The sequence below is a fragment of the Ceratotherium simum genome, chromosome 10 (assembly GCF_057802395.1).
Source record: "Ceratotherium simum simum isolate JZ-2026a chromosome 10, ASM5780239v1, whole genome shotgun sequence".
Lineage (NCBI taxonomy): Eukaryota > Metazoa > Chordata > Mammalia > Perissodactyla > Rhinocerotidae > Ceratotherium > Ceratotherium simum.
Genome location: NC_141909.1, coordinates 34,491,129 through 34,506,379, shown reverse-complemented (window position 1 = coordinate 34,506,379; position 15,251 = coordinate 34,491,129). Strand labels below are relative to the sequence as shown.

General features: G+C 37.7%; 1 protein-coding gene across 14 annotated transcripts in view; it reads right to left on the bottom strand.

Moving 5' to 3' along the window:
• Window positions 1-4,851: 4,851 nt before the first annotated feature.
• Window positions 4,852-15,251, bottom strand: part of KLF12 (KLF transcription factor 12) — a 424,047-nt gene continuing 413,647 nt past the window's right edge. For all 14 annotated transcript variants that reach the window (XM_087435990.1, XM_087435986.1, XM_087435988.1 and 11 more), the window contains one exon: window positions 4,852-14,470. In XM_087435990.1, the coding sequence (XP_087292116.1) occupies window positions 14,289-14,470 (182 nt within the window). In that variant the 3' untranslated portion in view covers window positions 4,852-14,288. The remainder of the gene's footprint in view (window positions 14,471-15,251) is intronic.

Sequence of the window (15,251 nt, the reverse complement as noted above, 5' to 3'; positions counted from 1 at the left end):
TGGGAGAGCTTCTGGGAGCAAGTCTCTCTCTTCCTCTTTTATACTTGTACACAAGGGTGAGGCCTGGGAATTTTGTAGCCATTTCACTTCCAGCCTGAGGTAGAAGCTGCCAGAAGGAAAAGCGATGACAAAAGTTTCAGGGAGGTGGAACAGGAACCACTGGATAAATCAATCCTGAAAAGACTATGGTACATTTGGTCTTCCAGTTATGAGAATCAATTGATTCCCTTATTGTTTAAGCCAGTTGAAATACTTGTAGCCAAACACATCACCTGATGTGAATCTCAAATTGAAGCTGCCTTCACACTCCAGTGCCACATCACTCATGAAATGACCTTAATATCTCCATTCCAAACTGTTAACTCACCAGAGTTTTCATGAGGAAGGAACTATCTTTATTTAGCAAAATATTTTGATTGGTCATGTAGGGAAAAAGGTAAGACTAGCCTGAGCAAGCACATAGATGGATGTATTTGTCAGGTTTCTCCAGAGAAACAGAACCAATAGTGCATGTGTGTGTGTGTGTGCATGCGTGTGTGTGTGTATCTCTATAGATGGATTTCTTTTAAGGAATTGGCTCACATGATTGTAGAGGCTTGGCGAGTTCAAAATCTGATGGGGTGAGGTAAGACTCAGGGAAGAGCTGCAGTGCAAGTCCAAGGCATCTGCTGACAGAATTCCTTCTTTCTTAGGGACAGTCTTTGTTCTATTAAGGCCTTCAACTGATTGAAGGAGGCCCATCCACATCATGGAGGGTAATCTGCTTTACCCAATGTCTACCTATTTAAATGTTAATCTCATCAAGAAAACACCTTCACATAACCATCCTGAAAAATGTTTCACCAAATATCTGGGCACCATGGCCCAGCCAAGTTGACACATAAAATTAACCATCACAATGGATAAATTGCTTAGTGTGAGAAATGAGCACACCTGGTTTTGCCCTCAGAGATGTTGGGTAGGGGAAGAGAAGAGAGAGAGACCAGTCAACCAGAGGCTTTCAAACTTTATTTTTTACTTTGTGCCTTGTCACACGCATGCCCATGTGTACATAACTGAAACAAAAGCTACTCTTCATCTTCTCTGCTCTTTCTTCTCTTCCCTTCTCTTCCATTCTATTTCATCCCATCCTATTCTATACCATCCCATTCCATTCTTTATTTAATTTTTGAAAATGTTCATCTTCACCCACAAAATGGATTTCATTGTCACTAATGGGTCACAAAACTTCAGTGTGCAAACAATGAATATACAATTTATGTGTGCACAGTTGTGTGTATGTGTGTGCACATGTGTAGTAAGTCAAGGAAGATGCTGACAGGACAGGAAACAGAGATAGCACACTTTAGACCTTGAAATGATCCATAAACCAAGAGTGAGGTGATTGTGATAATGCAAGCAGTCCTGCCTCCCTTCCTCTCAGTGCTATACACACCCTCAAAGTTCACAGAAATCTTGGGGAGGGCTTTGGTCTTTCAGTGGGCATGGAATTAGGGATCCGAGAATCTGCATGCACTGTAGATCTCAGGGGACATGGAGGCCCAGCTGATTACCTGTGTTATAGAAGCTATTCTCCCTACCTTTAAACTTCCATAACATCTCAGCCAGTTATGGTGGTGCTGATCCATTTATATTTTATACTACAGAAATTGGGTATTTACCTACCCTAATAGGCTATATCCTACTTTTGGTCAGGGATTATGTCTTAGGTACAATTTTTATGTCCTATATCAATTAGTATAGTTCCTACACAGAGTAATAACTCAAATATGTGCTTTTCCTTATTTTATGCATGTAAAAATTGTTACTAGTAACTATAATAACGTTGATTTGTTGAGTGGCAGAATAAACTTTATGAAATTTCCTAACCATTCCTCCACATTTTAGACATATCAAGTATATTAAATGCTCACTTAAGATATACATAACATTGTTATATATATTACGAAAAATCAACATCAATGCCCAAGTGACTATGTGGATTCATGCTGAACATATTACAAAGCAATAGCTCCAAATCAGCAATGAAAGGTGAAGTAGGGTCCACAGACTCTAGCTCAGCAAGGGAATGTACTGGCCACACTGATGTAAGCATTAAGGGCCCTGAGGATGATCAATAGTGTTAACCCTTCATGACCACATCCACCTCATGACCTGGTCAATGGTCAAGCTTAAGAGTTCAGACGAGTCTGGGGCAGCAGCAAGGCCACCTTGAGATGCTGGAAGTGACCTGAATCTTTGGTATGGTCTGGAAGCTCTAAAGGACTAGACATCACAGTAGCTCATGCCACGGACTTACAATCCACAGCGTTGGACCCCTCTCCAAGCTAATGGATTACAATATATGCATGTTAACTGTAGCTATAATAAGAGAAAAGGGGGCATTGTGATGGCTATATATGTATTGAAGCAATTCTGGGGCATTCCTGTTTTTAGTGTACCTGCTTAAGTCTGATGTTTCTGATGTCATCATGGCCTCATAAAATTGAGTTTCACATACACACATGCACACATGCATGCACATGAATTTAACATGGTGAAACTATAAAATAAAAAGATCATGTAAAAGTTGTTCCTGTACAAGGAAAATGTAATTTATTTCAGAAAGAGACAATCACTCAAGTGTATGGGCTGTGTAGGCGTTCATTGGTGAATTTAGACTAAACAGGAAGTGATGTAAATTATACTTATTACACTGTTGGGAGAGAAATATATTAAATCCAGACACTCGGACAAAGCACAAGGAATTCATTGTGTTGAAGGAAACCAGGCAGCTTTGGTGGGAAGACAATGCACTATATGGTATGAAAACCATCAGTGGCCATTTGGGACTAAAATAATATTTTAGGAAGTATGATTTTGTTCCAGCACTGAAATATTTTTTCTTTTTAGATAAAGCCCCAAGGTATCCTAATCTTAATTACATTGCTGTTTCTGTACTTTTAACTATTTCATGCTGTTGTTTTGTAATCATTAAATTGGAAAGAATAAGAAACAATGAAACCATCAATGTTTAGATGGGAAATCTTACCTATGATGAAACATCCAGAGTGAAGTTGAGGATTGAGGAAGTTTTGGAATTATCTAGCACCCATATGATTCTACCTATTGTTGAAGTATCCAGGTATCAGTTGGTAGAAGAAACACTGATAAATAAATTACCTTGAGAGTAAAAAATATCATGTGATCTATTCCGTGAGATTTGTCTCATTGGTCTATCCTTATGACAAAGCCTCCTGGAGTGAACTGAAAAACAAACAAAAAACAAAGTTAGTGAGCTGGTTTGGCTGCGTGAGTGGCCTAAAGACAACTCTCAAAAAATCAGGCCAAAGACATATAAATCTAATGTCCAACTTACCATTCTGTTACAAAGTCATATCCAAAATGAAGTAACTGAATGAATTAGGTTCAGCCTTACAAGTTACTACTGTGCTTCACCAGAGTGTAGAACAAGATAGACTTTCCTAATTTATTGGCTTCTGCCTTAATAGCATATTTCTAAAATGGCACATCTAAAATCTTCACAAATAATTTAGTAAAAATGTACTTATGGTTTATTGCCTCCATTTTCAAAGAATCTTACAATCTTTATAGGTGAGTAATTTCTTTTCTAAAGTTGGTATTATGATCATCATGAAAGTACCAAGGAAAGTCTCACTGAAAGAGGAAATCACTCCCCTAGGACTCTTTCATAGTGCTCAAAGCAGCTGGTTTTGGGAAAGTCAAAGAAACAGGGCCCTGAGCCTCCCGATGGATGCGGACGGGAGTGTGCTTGGATGGGAATGGAGTGTGAAGTGCGGCCCCCCCATGGCTCTCTCTGCAGTGTCTTTGAGTGGAACAGAATGATTTCACAGAACTCCACGTTCATTTGGAAATGGATTTCAATCAGTAAGAATGTGAGCCAAAGTCAACTTTGGTCTCTGATTTTTATGAGTTATTAAACTATACTATGGTTTGCCGAGTATGAAATGAAGGATAGTATTTTGTAGGTTTATTTGTACATACATAAAGTTATTTATTGAATGTTTCTATGATATTCATTGCTATTAACTCTCTCTCCCACCTTGTCGCCTGCTCCCCACCTCCCATCCTTTCTCCATCCCCTTAACCCCTAGCCCTTTAGTAGCTAAGGACACCAATGCTGGAACCAGACTGACTGGGAAAGTTACCTAACCTGAGTGTCTCACGTTTTCATCTATAAAATTAGAATAATAACAGAACCTAACTCAGGACTTTTGTAATGAATAAAAGGAACAAATATGATGCTTAGAAGACTGCCCGGCATCTAGGAAGTACTCAAATATTATTTTAATTATCATCTATCACCATTCTATATAATTGTTAGTAGTATTTACTACCGTTCTCATTGTAGGATGGATTTTTCTAGTAGATCTTCAACTGAAGGACACTATACAGGAAGATACTTAGGTTTTTCAACTGCTTATTATAGCAATTATTTAAAAGATATTCTACTCATTAATGATCTTATTTTCAAAAGCCTTATAATCCAGTTTTCTTAAAAATGTACAGAAATAAACCAGCCTTGGCATGTGCTAGATGGATCATTCTACACTTAAATGATACGCAAAGTCTGAAAAATTCAATTTTAGGCTCTGAAAGATGTATTTTTTCATATCACTTCATATTTCTGGACCACTTGTTAGTTTTACATTCATTAAAATATCAAGTTAGGAATCCCTCTTTAGGTGCTGGTTGTTATGAAATAAAAACCCTGTTCATTTTTTAGTATAGAGTCTATCTTGTTCTGTGTTTCAAATTACTATACACAAATGGTAAAACTTTTCATAAGAAAGGTTTAATTAGAATGGTTAATAACTATGATTTCCAAAGTGTCTGAGTCAGCCTTAGTAATAATTAGGGAGTTTTGTTCCATACAAAATGCTTTATTTAACCTTCATGCCTTCATTCAGATAATTATACAAATGCATACAGTTAAAGGTTTAAACTCTATTTCGGTTCACAGCTCAATTCATAGGAAAGTTGAATACAGAAAAGCAATGCACCAACAGAATATGTCTGAGACACCATTAAAAACAATAACACTTGTTCATTTAAATCTCTGAGAATAGACTGGAATAATCATCCTCTGAGAGAATCTCATTAGGAGGGTCTCCCTTTACATCATCATAGGGCAAAAAAAAAAAAAAAAAAAGAAAAAGAAAAAAATCACCATTTTACAGTAAAAGGAAAAAAGCTCTGAGTATATTTACAATACATACACTATACATAAATACAAGAACAACACTTACATAATATTAATAAACTTATAACAGGGGTTGCCTAAACACTACCGAGTATATAAATGCAGAGGAAACTATTGGGAAATTAGATCTTTAGATAAGCTGGAGAAATAAATTCATTTGCAATTAAAACTCTGAACAGAAAACCAAATGAAGATTTAAGAAATTAATACATTTGCTTGCCAGCATCATTGGGGGGCTTTCTCCTTTAATGCGTAGCACCTCCTCTGGGCACCCTAACTCTCTGGGGTCAGAGACCCAAGAGTCTTTTGTAAAATCACATCTGCAAAGTGAATCAGACGCAGCACATCTATTCCAATTTGCTGTTCAGAGGCTTCAAGCCTAGAATAACTGTTTTGTCAACTAAAGGATGTTTTTTGTATTTTTACAAAGATAGATCTTGTGATCCAAACATCATGTATAATAAGCTAAGTGTCAAGGAAAAGGAAAAAGATGTCTGCTTGATTTGGCCAAAGATGATATTTTTCTTTATTCCCATGTATTTTTTCAAATATGACTGAGAGATTTATTCAAAAGAATATGACGTTTAAATTGACCCCCACACACCAAGAGCAACGTCTAGACTACTACTAATTATAACTAAGTCATTTTAAGTGGCAGGTGGGTATCTTAAAGGTGGTCTGTTCTCATCGTTTCACAACACAGAAAGTTCTGAGTACATTCTTCTATGGACAAACATGAATTTGCTGGTTTCTCTTTTTTTAAAATGAGCATGTTATGATACACATAATTGCATTGTGATGCAGGATGACATAATACATAAGACGATGTTTTCAAGCTGGTTTTGTAAGTAGTTATCTCACATCCACAGAGAGTTGGTTTGCCATGTGATGCAATGTGTCCCACATAAACATGAACAAAACAATACAGCCACCATTCCAGGGCGGGGATGGTGATTCTTAAAAATGAATTTTTAAACACAACAAATTGTGGACAGACAAGTTGATAGGAAAGAGCCTTGAATATAGGCACCAGTGCCCCAGTTCAACAATATCCATCCAGTGTAATACAGTTTGAGGAACAAAATATATACTGTAGTCTGGATGTAATTACAAAATTCTATGGGAAAACTAGAAATACAAGTAGGGCAAAAGCACTTTCCATAATGTTTTATGCTGTATCTTTGGAGCATGAAATTAGCAGAAAGGGAAGATGTTGCTATGTCCTTAAAATATCTTACTCTTTGATTACTTGAGTACTTTTACTAGAATTTGACCCAAATTCTACCTTCTTATTCACCCTCATTTCTCAACAAAAATGAATCTCTGTGCAAGTCTTGTTAAGCCTGCTTCGGAAAAAGCAAGATATAATAATTCACACACAGAGTCATTGGTTCTCACTTCGCACAAACGGGTAAGACCAGACTCGGTTGCCTCAAACATTTTAAAAATACTGATGTGACCATTTCCACTACTCATCTCTTTTCAACTCACTTTAAGTTGTGGTTTTGTTGTTGAGAAATTATTGCTTGTGAAACCCAATTAACTGAGACGAGAGGCCCTTTCCACAGTGGGTTGTGCACACGGAACACTTGCTCTCAGCATGGAAGAGAATTTGTTTATACAGGTTTTATCTCTTCCCTCAGCCAAGTAACAGGGAGAAAGATCATAATTCAGGAAATTCATTTTCAGAAAAAGAAACACCACGAGAAATGACATTCTCTTAATGTTTTCTAAGTCCATTAGTACTTCCATGAATCAATACTGTCAGAGACCTTGTTCTACACAGAAAACGGAAGGGAGGTTTCATTTCTCTGATGTTGGACAGCTTCTTACGTAAAATTCAATTAAATTAACAACAATACTATAAACAAATTATTTATAAGACTATTTAAAACATTCCAAGGCAGTGCTGTTAGGTGAGAAATCTAAAAAGGAATTATCCGTTCTCTCTCCTTGCTCATCATCTGAATGTTTGTGATTGCCACCCCATTATCAACCGCCAAGAGTGGGCTCTGATATTAACAACTAGTTACGTGGAGGTGAAAATTTCAAATGCAACTTAAGCAGATTGTAGAAGGTCTATATAGGTGGAAAAGCTTTTACTATACCTACAAAGAAATACGTAGAATAGAGAAAATCCACTCTGGCTCAAATGCTATGAAGTAGGGAAGCGTTTCGGTGATTGTGATCTCCAGGCCCAACGTTTAGGAGGAAAGTGACAAGTTCAGGGAGACATCTGGTTGTTGCTGTTTGTTTATAATGATCCTTCGTGCATGACTTTCCAGAGGACTGATTTCAAATATTATGTACCACTGTCAAGTTATGTAGTATATCATGTCCATATATCTTGGAAAATATGATGACTACACATCCATTATAAAACTACTTAAGAATCAGAAATATGGAAAGTTGGCTGCTGGGAACACACGTGCAGTGTGGTGTGGTGGAAATTCAGGCTTCAGAGCCAGAGATAGGTAACTTCACATTCCTACTCTGCCGTTCACCATTTCTCTTTGTGGACAACTCAGCCACCCTCTCCGTGCCTGTTCCCCATGCATAAAATGTAGAACTGTTGTACAGATTAGAAGTAATGTGTCTAAGAATTACCAAGTAAGTGTTTAGTAAAGAATAGCTATTATTTTCACGGCTTGCTGAATTTTTGACCTTTCAAATTCTGTTAGTACTTTCAGACAACTTGCAGAAAGCAGCCCAGTCAGAAGACTTCACGTGAGTGAGATTAAGGACTCAGCAGCTTTCCTTCTACACTTAATTGTTCTACACCCTTATCCTGGTACATTTCCTTCTCCTTTTCCTTCTTTCTGAAACTTAGAAGAGGAAACAGTAAACGGTTTTCTAGGCCTGTGGTCTGCTTCTAGAGACCAATGTCCATCATGGTAGTCTTCACTGTCTAAAGCCTGAGTGTTTAATCATAGTCATACTTTTTAAATTGCTCTTACCAAATGTTTGGCTTTGAAAGAGTATAATTTTACTGATAGCCCTCAATAGCTTGTTTGGGTGGATTTGTGCTCTGAGATGGTAGGGCTGGAGAATTTCCAGGGCTCTTGACTATTCATATAATCTCAGTGTATATTTCTATTCATGACCACTTTTAGCAGTAAAATAATTACAGCAAAAAGTTGTGAAGTTCTGAATGTAAATCTAGTAATTTCCAGGACTACTGCAAACCTTGGTTAAAGGCTAGGCTTATTAAGTGTCAGTCGTACTTCAGTAGACTTTTTAGGGAGAAATGATTGTGTCAATACTCATTTCAAAATGGTTCTGAGATGGTAACAGAAAATATCAGGGAAAAAGGAAATGAAGAAATGTAAAAACAGATTTGTGCATTTGGTATTAGTGGGTAAAATAAGGTAAAAACAAACAAGCATCTCTAGTGTTTTGCTCTAAATAAACTGGCTTTTGTTAACCAAACAAAACTGTCTGAGCCACACACACACTGCTTCATAGTTTGGGGCAAATCACAGTGAAGTTTTTATCTCAAAATTATAATCACCATACAGCACAGTATACGTTGAAGATAACCTTAATGTTCAGATTTGCATTCTTACATTCTGTAACTAAGAAAGATTAAATTAGGAAATGCTAACATAAACAAGATTAGGTATATTTAAAAGACACAAAAGAATTTTTGAGGGGGTGTGAACAGATTCGATTTGCTATGTGCATATATTTACTCTATGAGCGTGTGTTTCCCAAGTGTGGAGGAAAAACCCAGTCTGATGAAAAATTATTGCTGTGGAAAAGTACAGGAATATCTCATTGGTCATAATGTTTATTGACAGGCACTTTCAGCTTTTAATTCATTTCTGAAAATGGGCATTAGCTTATTCCTATTGCCAGTATAGATTCATTTAACGTGTGGCCATATCCATAGCACTTAATCTTGTCAACATGTAGCTACTGCTAAAAGTACTCCCTCTGGAATTAAACAAGAATAAACACCTGTATAGTTTTTTGATCAAGAACTATTTCGTTGAGGAGGAAGATAACTGAGAAAAGTTGCTAGATGCTTCTCTTTAGCGCAAGTAAAATCCTGTGCAGCTGTTTTCCCCTTTTCAGGCAAAGACATTTTGAGTTTGGAATCAGTTGTCTGCAGCTTAAAATGAATTCATTATGTTTTAAACCATCCTGGCTAAACTGAGACAAATGGCCACTCCATTTTGTCAGAGCACAAGGAATGTGCTCTGACGAAGTGGAACAGAGTTCCCATGGCAATATCGCTAATTGTGTGTAAGATATACAAGGCATATCTGAACAAGGGTTTTTTTTTATTGTGATGAAAACTAGAAGCTCTTTTTCCCAACATACTTCATCAAACTATTTACAACCTCTGTAAAATTTGTGAGTTTGAAAATACTTTTTCCACTATCACATATGTTACGAATACAATAAAATATCTTCACTCTATTATTTTAAAGATGCAGTATCCTCCTATTTCATTTTCTTATGAAAATCTGAATTTCTATTGCAATTGCACAGTATTTAGCATATTTAAAGTACCAATGGACATGGTTTGCTAAACACACATTAGTCTATAATGAAACTGTGAAAATATAGCATTTTTAATTTTTTATGTATACTTCTTAACTATAAAATGCAAGCAAAGTCATATATAGCATTATAAGCTGATTCCCTAATAAGGTAAATAACTTACATTTCTAGACAGCATGGATTATTACAAATTCATTCTTTTAAAAAAGTTCTTTGTTGATATTGATTAGCCCACTGGCTGCTGCATATGCAGGTGTGTATAGGGTGTGCATGTGTTGGGGGTGCCTGTACAGGTAAGTGGAAGGCAGTGTGGGAATAAGTAGAAATGTGACATGAAAAACATGAATTACCAAATCCCTTTTCTAAACAAAACCAAATCAAACTGAAAGATTTTTTAATGAGATGCACTACCTCAGAAAAACCGAAGGAAGAGATTTGGTCAATGAAGCTGTAGAATACATTTACCTCCTAAATTTACAGGCATTAGTAAAGAGCAAAATCTGAGATTGGATTATGGAACATGAGTATTAAGGCTTCCTGGGCCTATTATGATTCATAAGAGTTATCTCACGTTCAGTCCCTTATCCGAAGACTATAACTCAACATTATCACGGATGCTGGTATTCTTAACACTGCTTAAATTCTGTCAGTCCTTACTATAAATATTAAGACACCTTTATAACAATATCATGGCTACATTTCTAAGCAGTCATAACAACATAACAAAGGCGTATTAATACATTTAAAGGCCTCACCTCACCAGATTTATTCAATTGCAGCTTTGGTAAGTATAATAAAGCAGAAAAGGAATACTGCATCTTTATCCATATACATGTCATCATTCTAATGAACTGATTTCAAAGTGCAGAATTATATTTATGTTTAAAACACACATAGCAATTTGACATTAAAAAAAAGTTGCATAAAAATGAACACAATCTTTGTATAAGCTATTCCAAATTTCAACCATAACGAGAATGGCTTTTCTAATCAACTAGAACTGGCATCTGTAAACACTGGGGCATTTTGTAAGCTTTTTCCCCCTGACAATCCTCTTCCTATTTTGCATTTAAACTTTCAAGTGAATAAAAAGTGCTCTTTTTTAAAAAAAAATGTGGTTCATGTTACTGTTATTCAACTGCTTTTGAAAATAAATGTCCTATAGTGTTTTGTGAAAAGTAATGCCAGGCAATAGTAAAATCTTTATGGTAAAGCCATTAGGAATTTCAGTCTAAATGCCTTAATAGAACTTAAGACAAGTTATCAAGCAGGCTTCTCAAGAGTCCACACACAATTAACAGGATGAGGCTGGAGGTGGAAGGGGAAGCATGACTCTTTTCCCAAAGAACCTATGATCAGAAGATTATGCCTAGGGAATCTATTACAACCTCAAAGTCTGAACCTCATAACTTTTCAAATAACAGTAACTTCCTTGAAATCAATCTCTACAATGCAAAGAGACAGTCAGGTCTACTATAGCTTCTTAAGCCATTACAGCCGCCAGTGTTATAAGTTCCCAGACCTGCACATATGGCCAGCTACAAATTGAACAGCTTCGAATTTAAAACTAAAGAATGCTTCTAGTTAGGGGACAACAGACTAGTCCTTTGGATTCTACTCCTTTTCTGTTGTTCATCTTCTACTGTGCTTTTTAAAAGAGCCTAGAATGGACATAAGATGAAATGGAGGAGGCTTTTCCATGCCTGAAGACATTCCTACTTAAAAATCCAATTCTTTCTCCCCCAAACCACTTTCCTCTCCATGGGGAAACATTTGTAGAAAATTCACCAGGGAGAATTTGCTATGTCCCAAGACAAGCCCCAAGTAAGTGTCAGTCCTGGGGCGAGATCAGCAACTCATTGAGCGCTTGTGCTTGGATCCCTCCTTAGAGGTATCGATACGTCAAAAGGGGAAATGGCGTAATGCTGACAGCTTTATCAGTTAACTTACCGTCTCAGTCTGGTTTCCACTTTCAGAGGGTGAGGAGGAAAGCTCACTTCCCTGAATCTTTCCTGTGTTATTAGAGAGGAGCAGCTCATTTAGTTTGGTGCTAAATTTAAATCAAGAAGCTCCCACGGCCTGTCAGTCCTGTGAATTCTAAAAACCACTTCTACTGTAACACTCTCAAGACGCCTCTCAGCAGAGAAAAGGACTGGCCTTCTTATGAGAGCAGGCAGAAGTAAATCAAGTCCACACCTCACCAGAGTGATTCACCTACTACCTGCCAACTAGGTTCCAGGACTAGCAGAAAGGGCTTCAGGGCTGTTCGCCACTCTCTGTGTTCTTTGCCACTGACCAGTAACCAACACTGGCATGCACCAGGAAACCTCTTTCTAGTCAAAATGGTCACAGGCAATGAGAAGTAGGAGTTGCATACAGTACAGATAAAACACTTTCCAGTTGGTAAAAAAAACCCAGTGCTTGGTGGGTAGTAGATTGAGTAGCTAAAGAAGCTATTTATCAATAGAATTGCAGCCCTTGTTGGAGGAAAATTGCCTGATGAATTTTTCAGACCTGGCAGAAAATGTACAGCACATATTTTTGAAGAGAGAATTTGACCTGAAAATCATTATGCTGCTGCTTGAACATTAAAGAAAATTCCTTTTAATACCATCCAACACAATTGTCCTTATTTCAATGTTCATCAGAATAAGATGATCTGAATTAGATGATGATCCTAAAAAGGATAATTCTGCAACCGGGAATTATTTCAGAATGTTCAAACATTTAAAAATGAGCTAGTAATATTGTGAGGTTAATTTGTGCAGTTCCCAAAATCAAGTGTTTGTAATTAAAATATATTGCAAAGGTCTATGCTGGCAACCTTTTACATCTAAGCTGTAAAAAATCTTAACAACAACAATAACAAAAAAACCTCGCCAAGCCCCTTAGCCACATAAAGCTGGGAAAAAACAGCTTTTAGTGGGGAACAAAATATGATAATTTTTCAGAAAGAATGCTTGTTGGTGATGTATTGCTTTGTTTACCGTATACTTTGCTAGTTGCAAAAAAGGCTCATAATTTAGGGGGTTGACGGAACTATAATTTCCTCTCACCCTCAGCACAGGATGAGTGGGTTCAACATCCCTGCAGATGCCAATGCAGAACCATTGGGTCCTAATACAGTTTGAAAATGAAATCTGTATAGAAGAATCTATTGGAGAGTCACTTATCCTTGGCTCTCCAAGTGAGGAGACTAGCACCATGTCAGGCTTTCCTCAGGGAACACTCCCTTTCCACTGACTCGATTCCAAGAACTGACCCATTAACACAAGAGTTAATTCCCTGCTATGCCTCTCTGGCCTTTCTAGTCACCAAATAACTGTTTTCAAACAAGAAAAGGGGAGTATAATCTTTAATTGTGGTACTCAACCAAGCAGGACAACAAACAGCAGAAAGATTACCTCAGTGCTGTAAATGTAACCAAGACATCTAAAATGCTGGGGTGTTTTTTCACAATCCCTTTAGTAAGTATGAAAATTGGTAACGTGAGTCCTCAGTGAAGTTATTGTAGGAAAGTCCTTTTATTCATTATTGCTTTTCTCCTCAAGAGGCGCATTATTTCCATCTCTGCTTTGTCTGATTTTTCATGTTCACTGACTTTGCCTGGGCAGCCCCACCTCTTACCTTGGTGCCAGTGTGTCTAAGAAAAGTTTTTTTCCCCCGATTCCTTGTAATCAAATACTAGGGGCAGGAAGAGATGATGCCTAGGTGACAGAACACTGCAATTTGAAGTGGGGCAGTAGTTTTTTTAGACAGGCTCTTCCTATTCAACTATAGAACACCTCTGTGCCAATCCATGCCAGGGCAGACACCACGACTAGACTCCAACTGAAATGTCGCTGCCCCCTCTGCTCGAACAGATAAACAAAACAGAATCAAAACAAAATAAAAACAATCAACAACAAACAAATGAAAGCTTCAATGTTGATTTTCTTCAGGGCATGGCGTAATGAGAAGGCGCGGGTGATATCTAGTTGTTGCCATCACTATTGCAATGGGCTGCCTGAGTGCCCCTTTATTTTCAGGTAATGGAACCTCTCCAACAGCTTCTTCTTTTCTACTTTCATGCTGCTTGCTGGTAACAGATTGGATGTGTATTCTATCTCAGATAGTAACTAAAATTTTTGTAAAAAGGGGTTAAGGGGTGGGACGATGGGAGAAGAATCCAAATTTAAAAGGTCTTGCTCTAGCCATCAATTTGTGGTAGATGACCTTTAAAGTATCAATAACAAAATGTCTGACAGCTCAGAAAATGTACAAGCTACAAACATCTTTAAATGGCAGAGTACACAGCACGGAAAACAATGCCTGTCTCTTCAGCATTTGTGTCACCGATCTCCCAGGCCAGCATGAAGACGTTTCTTGTGTAGTCGTGATGGGGGTTACCTTCAGACCGAAAGGAGAAGTGTTACTTCTTTTTCCTGCTCTGGTTTCAGACATCGTGGGATGGTGATGCCCTTTTGTGTTAACACTGTGAAGGGGATTCAGCCCTGCTGAATTGGGTGCCACTAAGAGATCCAGCTCTTACACTCAGCTGGACAGGTCGCATTCCTCACACCAGCATATGCCTCCGGCGGTGCAGTGCCAAGTGATCTGACCGGGAAAAGCTGCGATCACAGTCCGCGCACTTGAATGGCTTTACTCCCGTGTGTTTGCGGTAATGCCTTGTCAGTTCATCGGAACGAGCGAACTTCCAGGTGCAGCCTTCCCAGGTACACTTGTAGGGTTTCTCTCCTGGAAGAAACAAAGGGACACATGCTTTGGTGCTCCATCATTTTTCCATAATAGCAAGCCAGCACTATATTTTGGGAAATGGTTGCTCTCAATGGATCTTCCATTTGGGAATCCTTTGTCAGGAAACCTTACCATCCTACCAGCCGGTGTGGGGTCTGACAGGTGGGGGTTTCAGTCTCATCTCTCCTGTTGTGACATTTGGCAAGTTAGTTAACACTTGCATCCTCAATTACAGGTAAGTTACTTTGCAGTCAAAATATCAAACGGCATAGACTACTACAGGATATAATCACCACTGGCAGACTAAAAAGGCATCTTAGAGCTCTACTTAGTTGATTTGGTTCTGAGGCTGAAACTCACAAAGAATTATAGAGGGTAATTAATTATGTTTTGTTTCAATATTCTCCCAAAATGTGCATCACTTAGATTAAACCATCTAAGTTTAATAAGTTTAATAAGGCTATTTTAGGACACAATGTCCATTTATCAGTCACTGAGAATATGCACAAAATTTCATTAAAAGATAAAGCACTTCACCCCACCACCACTCGAAATCAGGTATTAAGTACATATTATTCATAAACACCTACTTTTTGCTTGTCTATTGGAAAAGAATCCTAGATATCTTAATACTGTAAAGTTCAAATAGCATTTTCAGTGACTTAAGAAATTGGGTGAGCCCTGAGGAATCAAGTTGGTCCTAGTGTTGAAACTCAGAGTAAAAAGCAGTCTGAAGAAGCATGTAATTTGACCTGGTCCTCAGTCAACTTGTTAAGGGCAG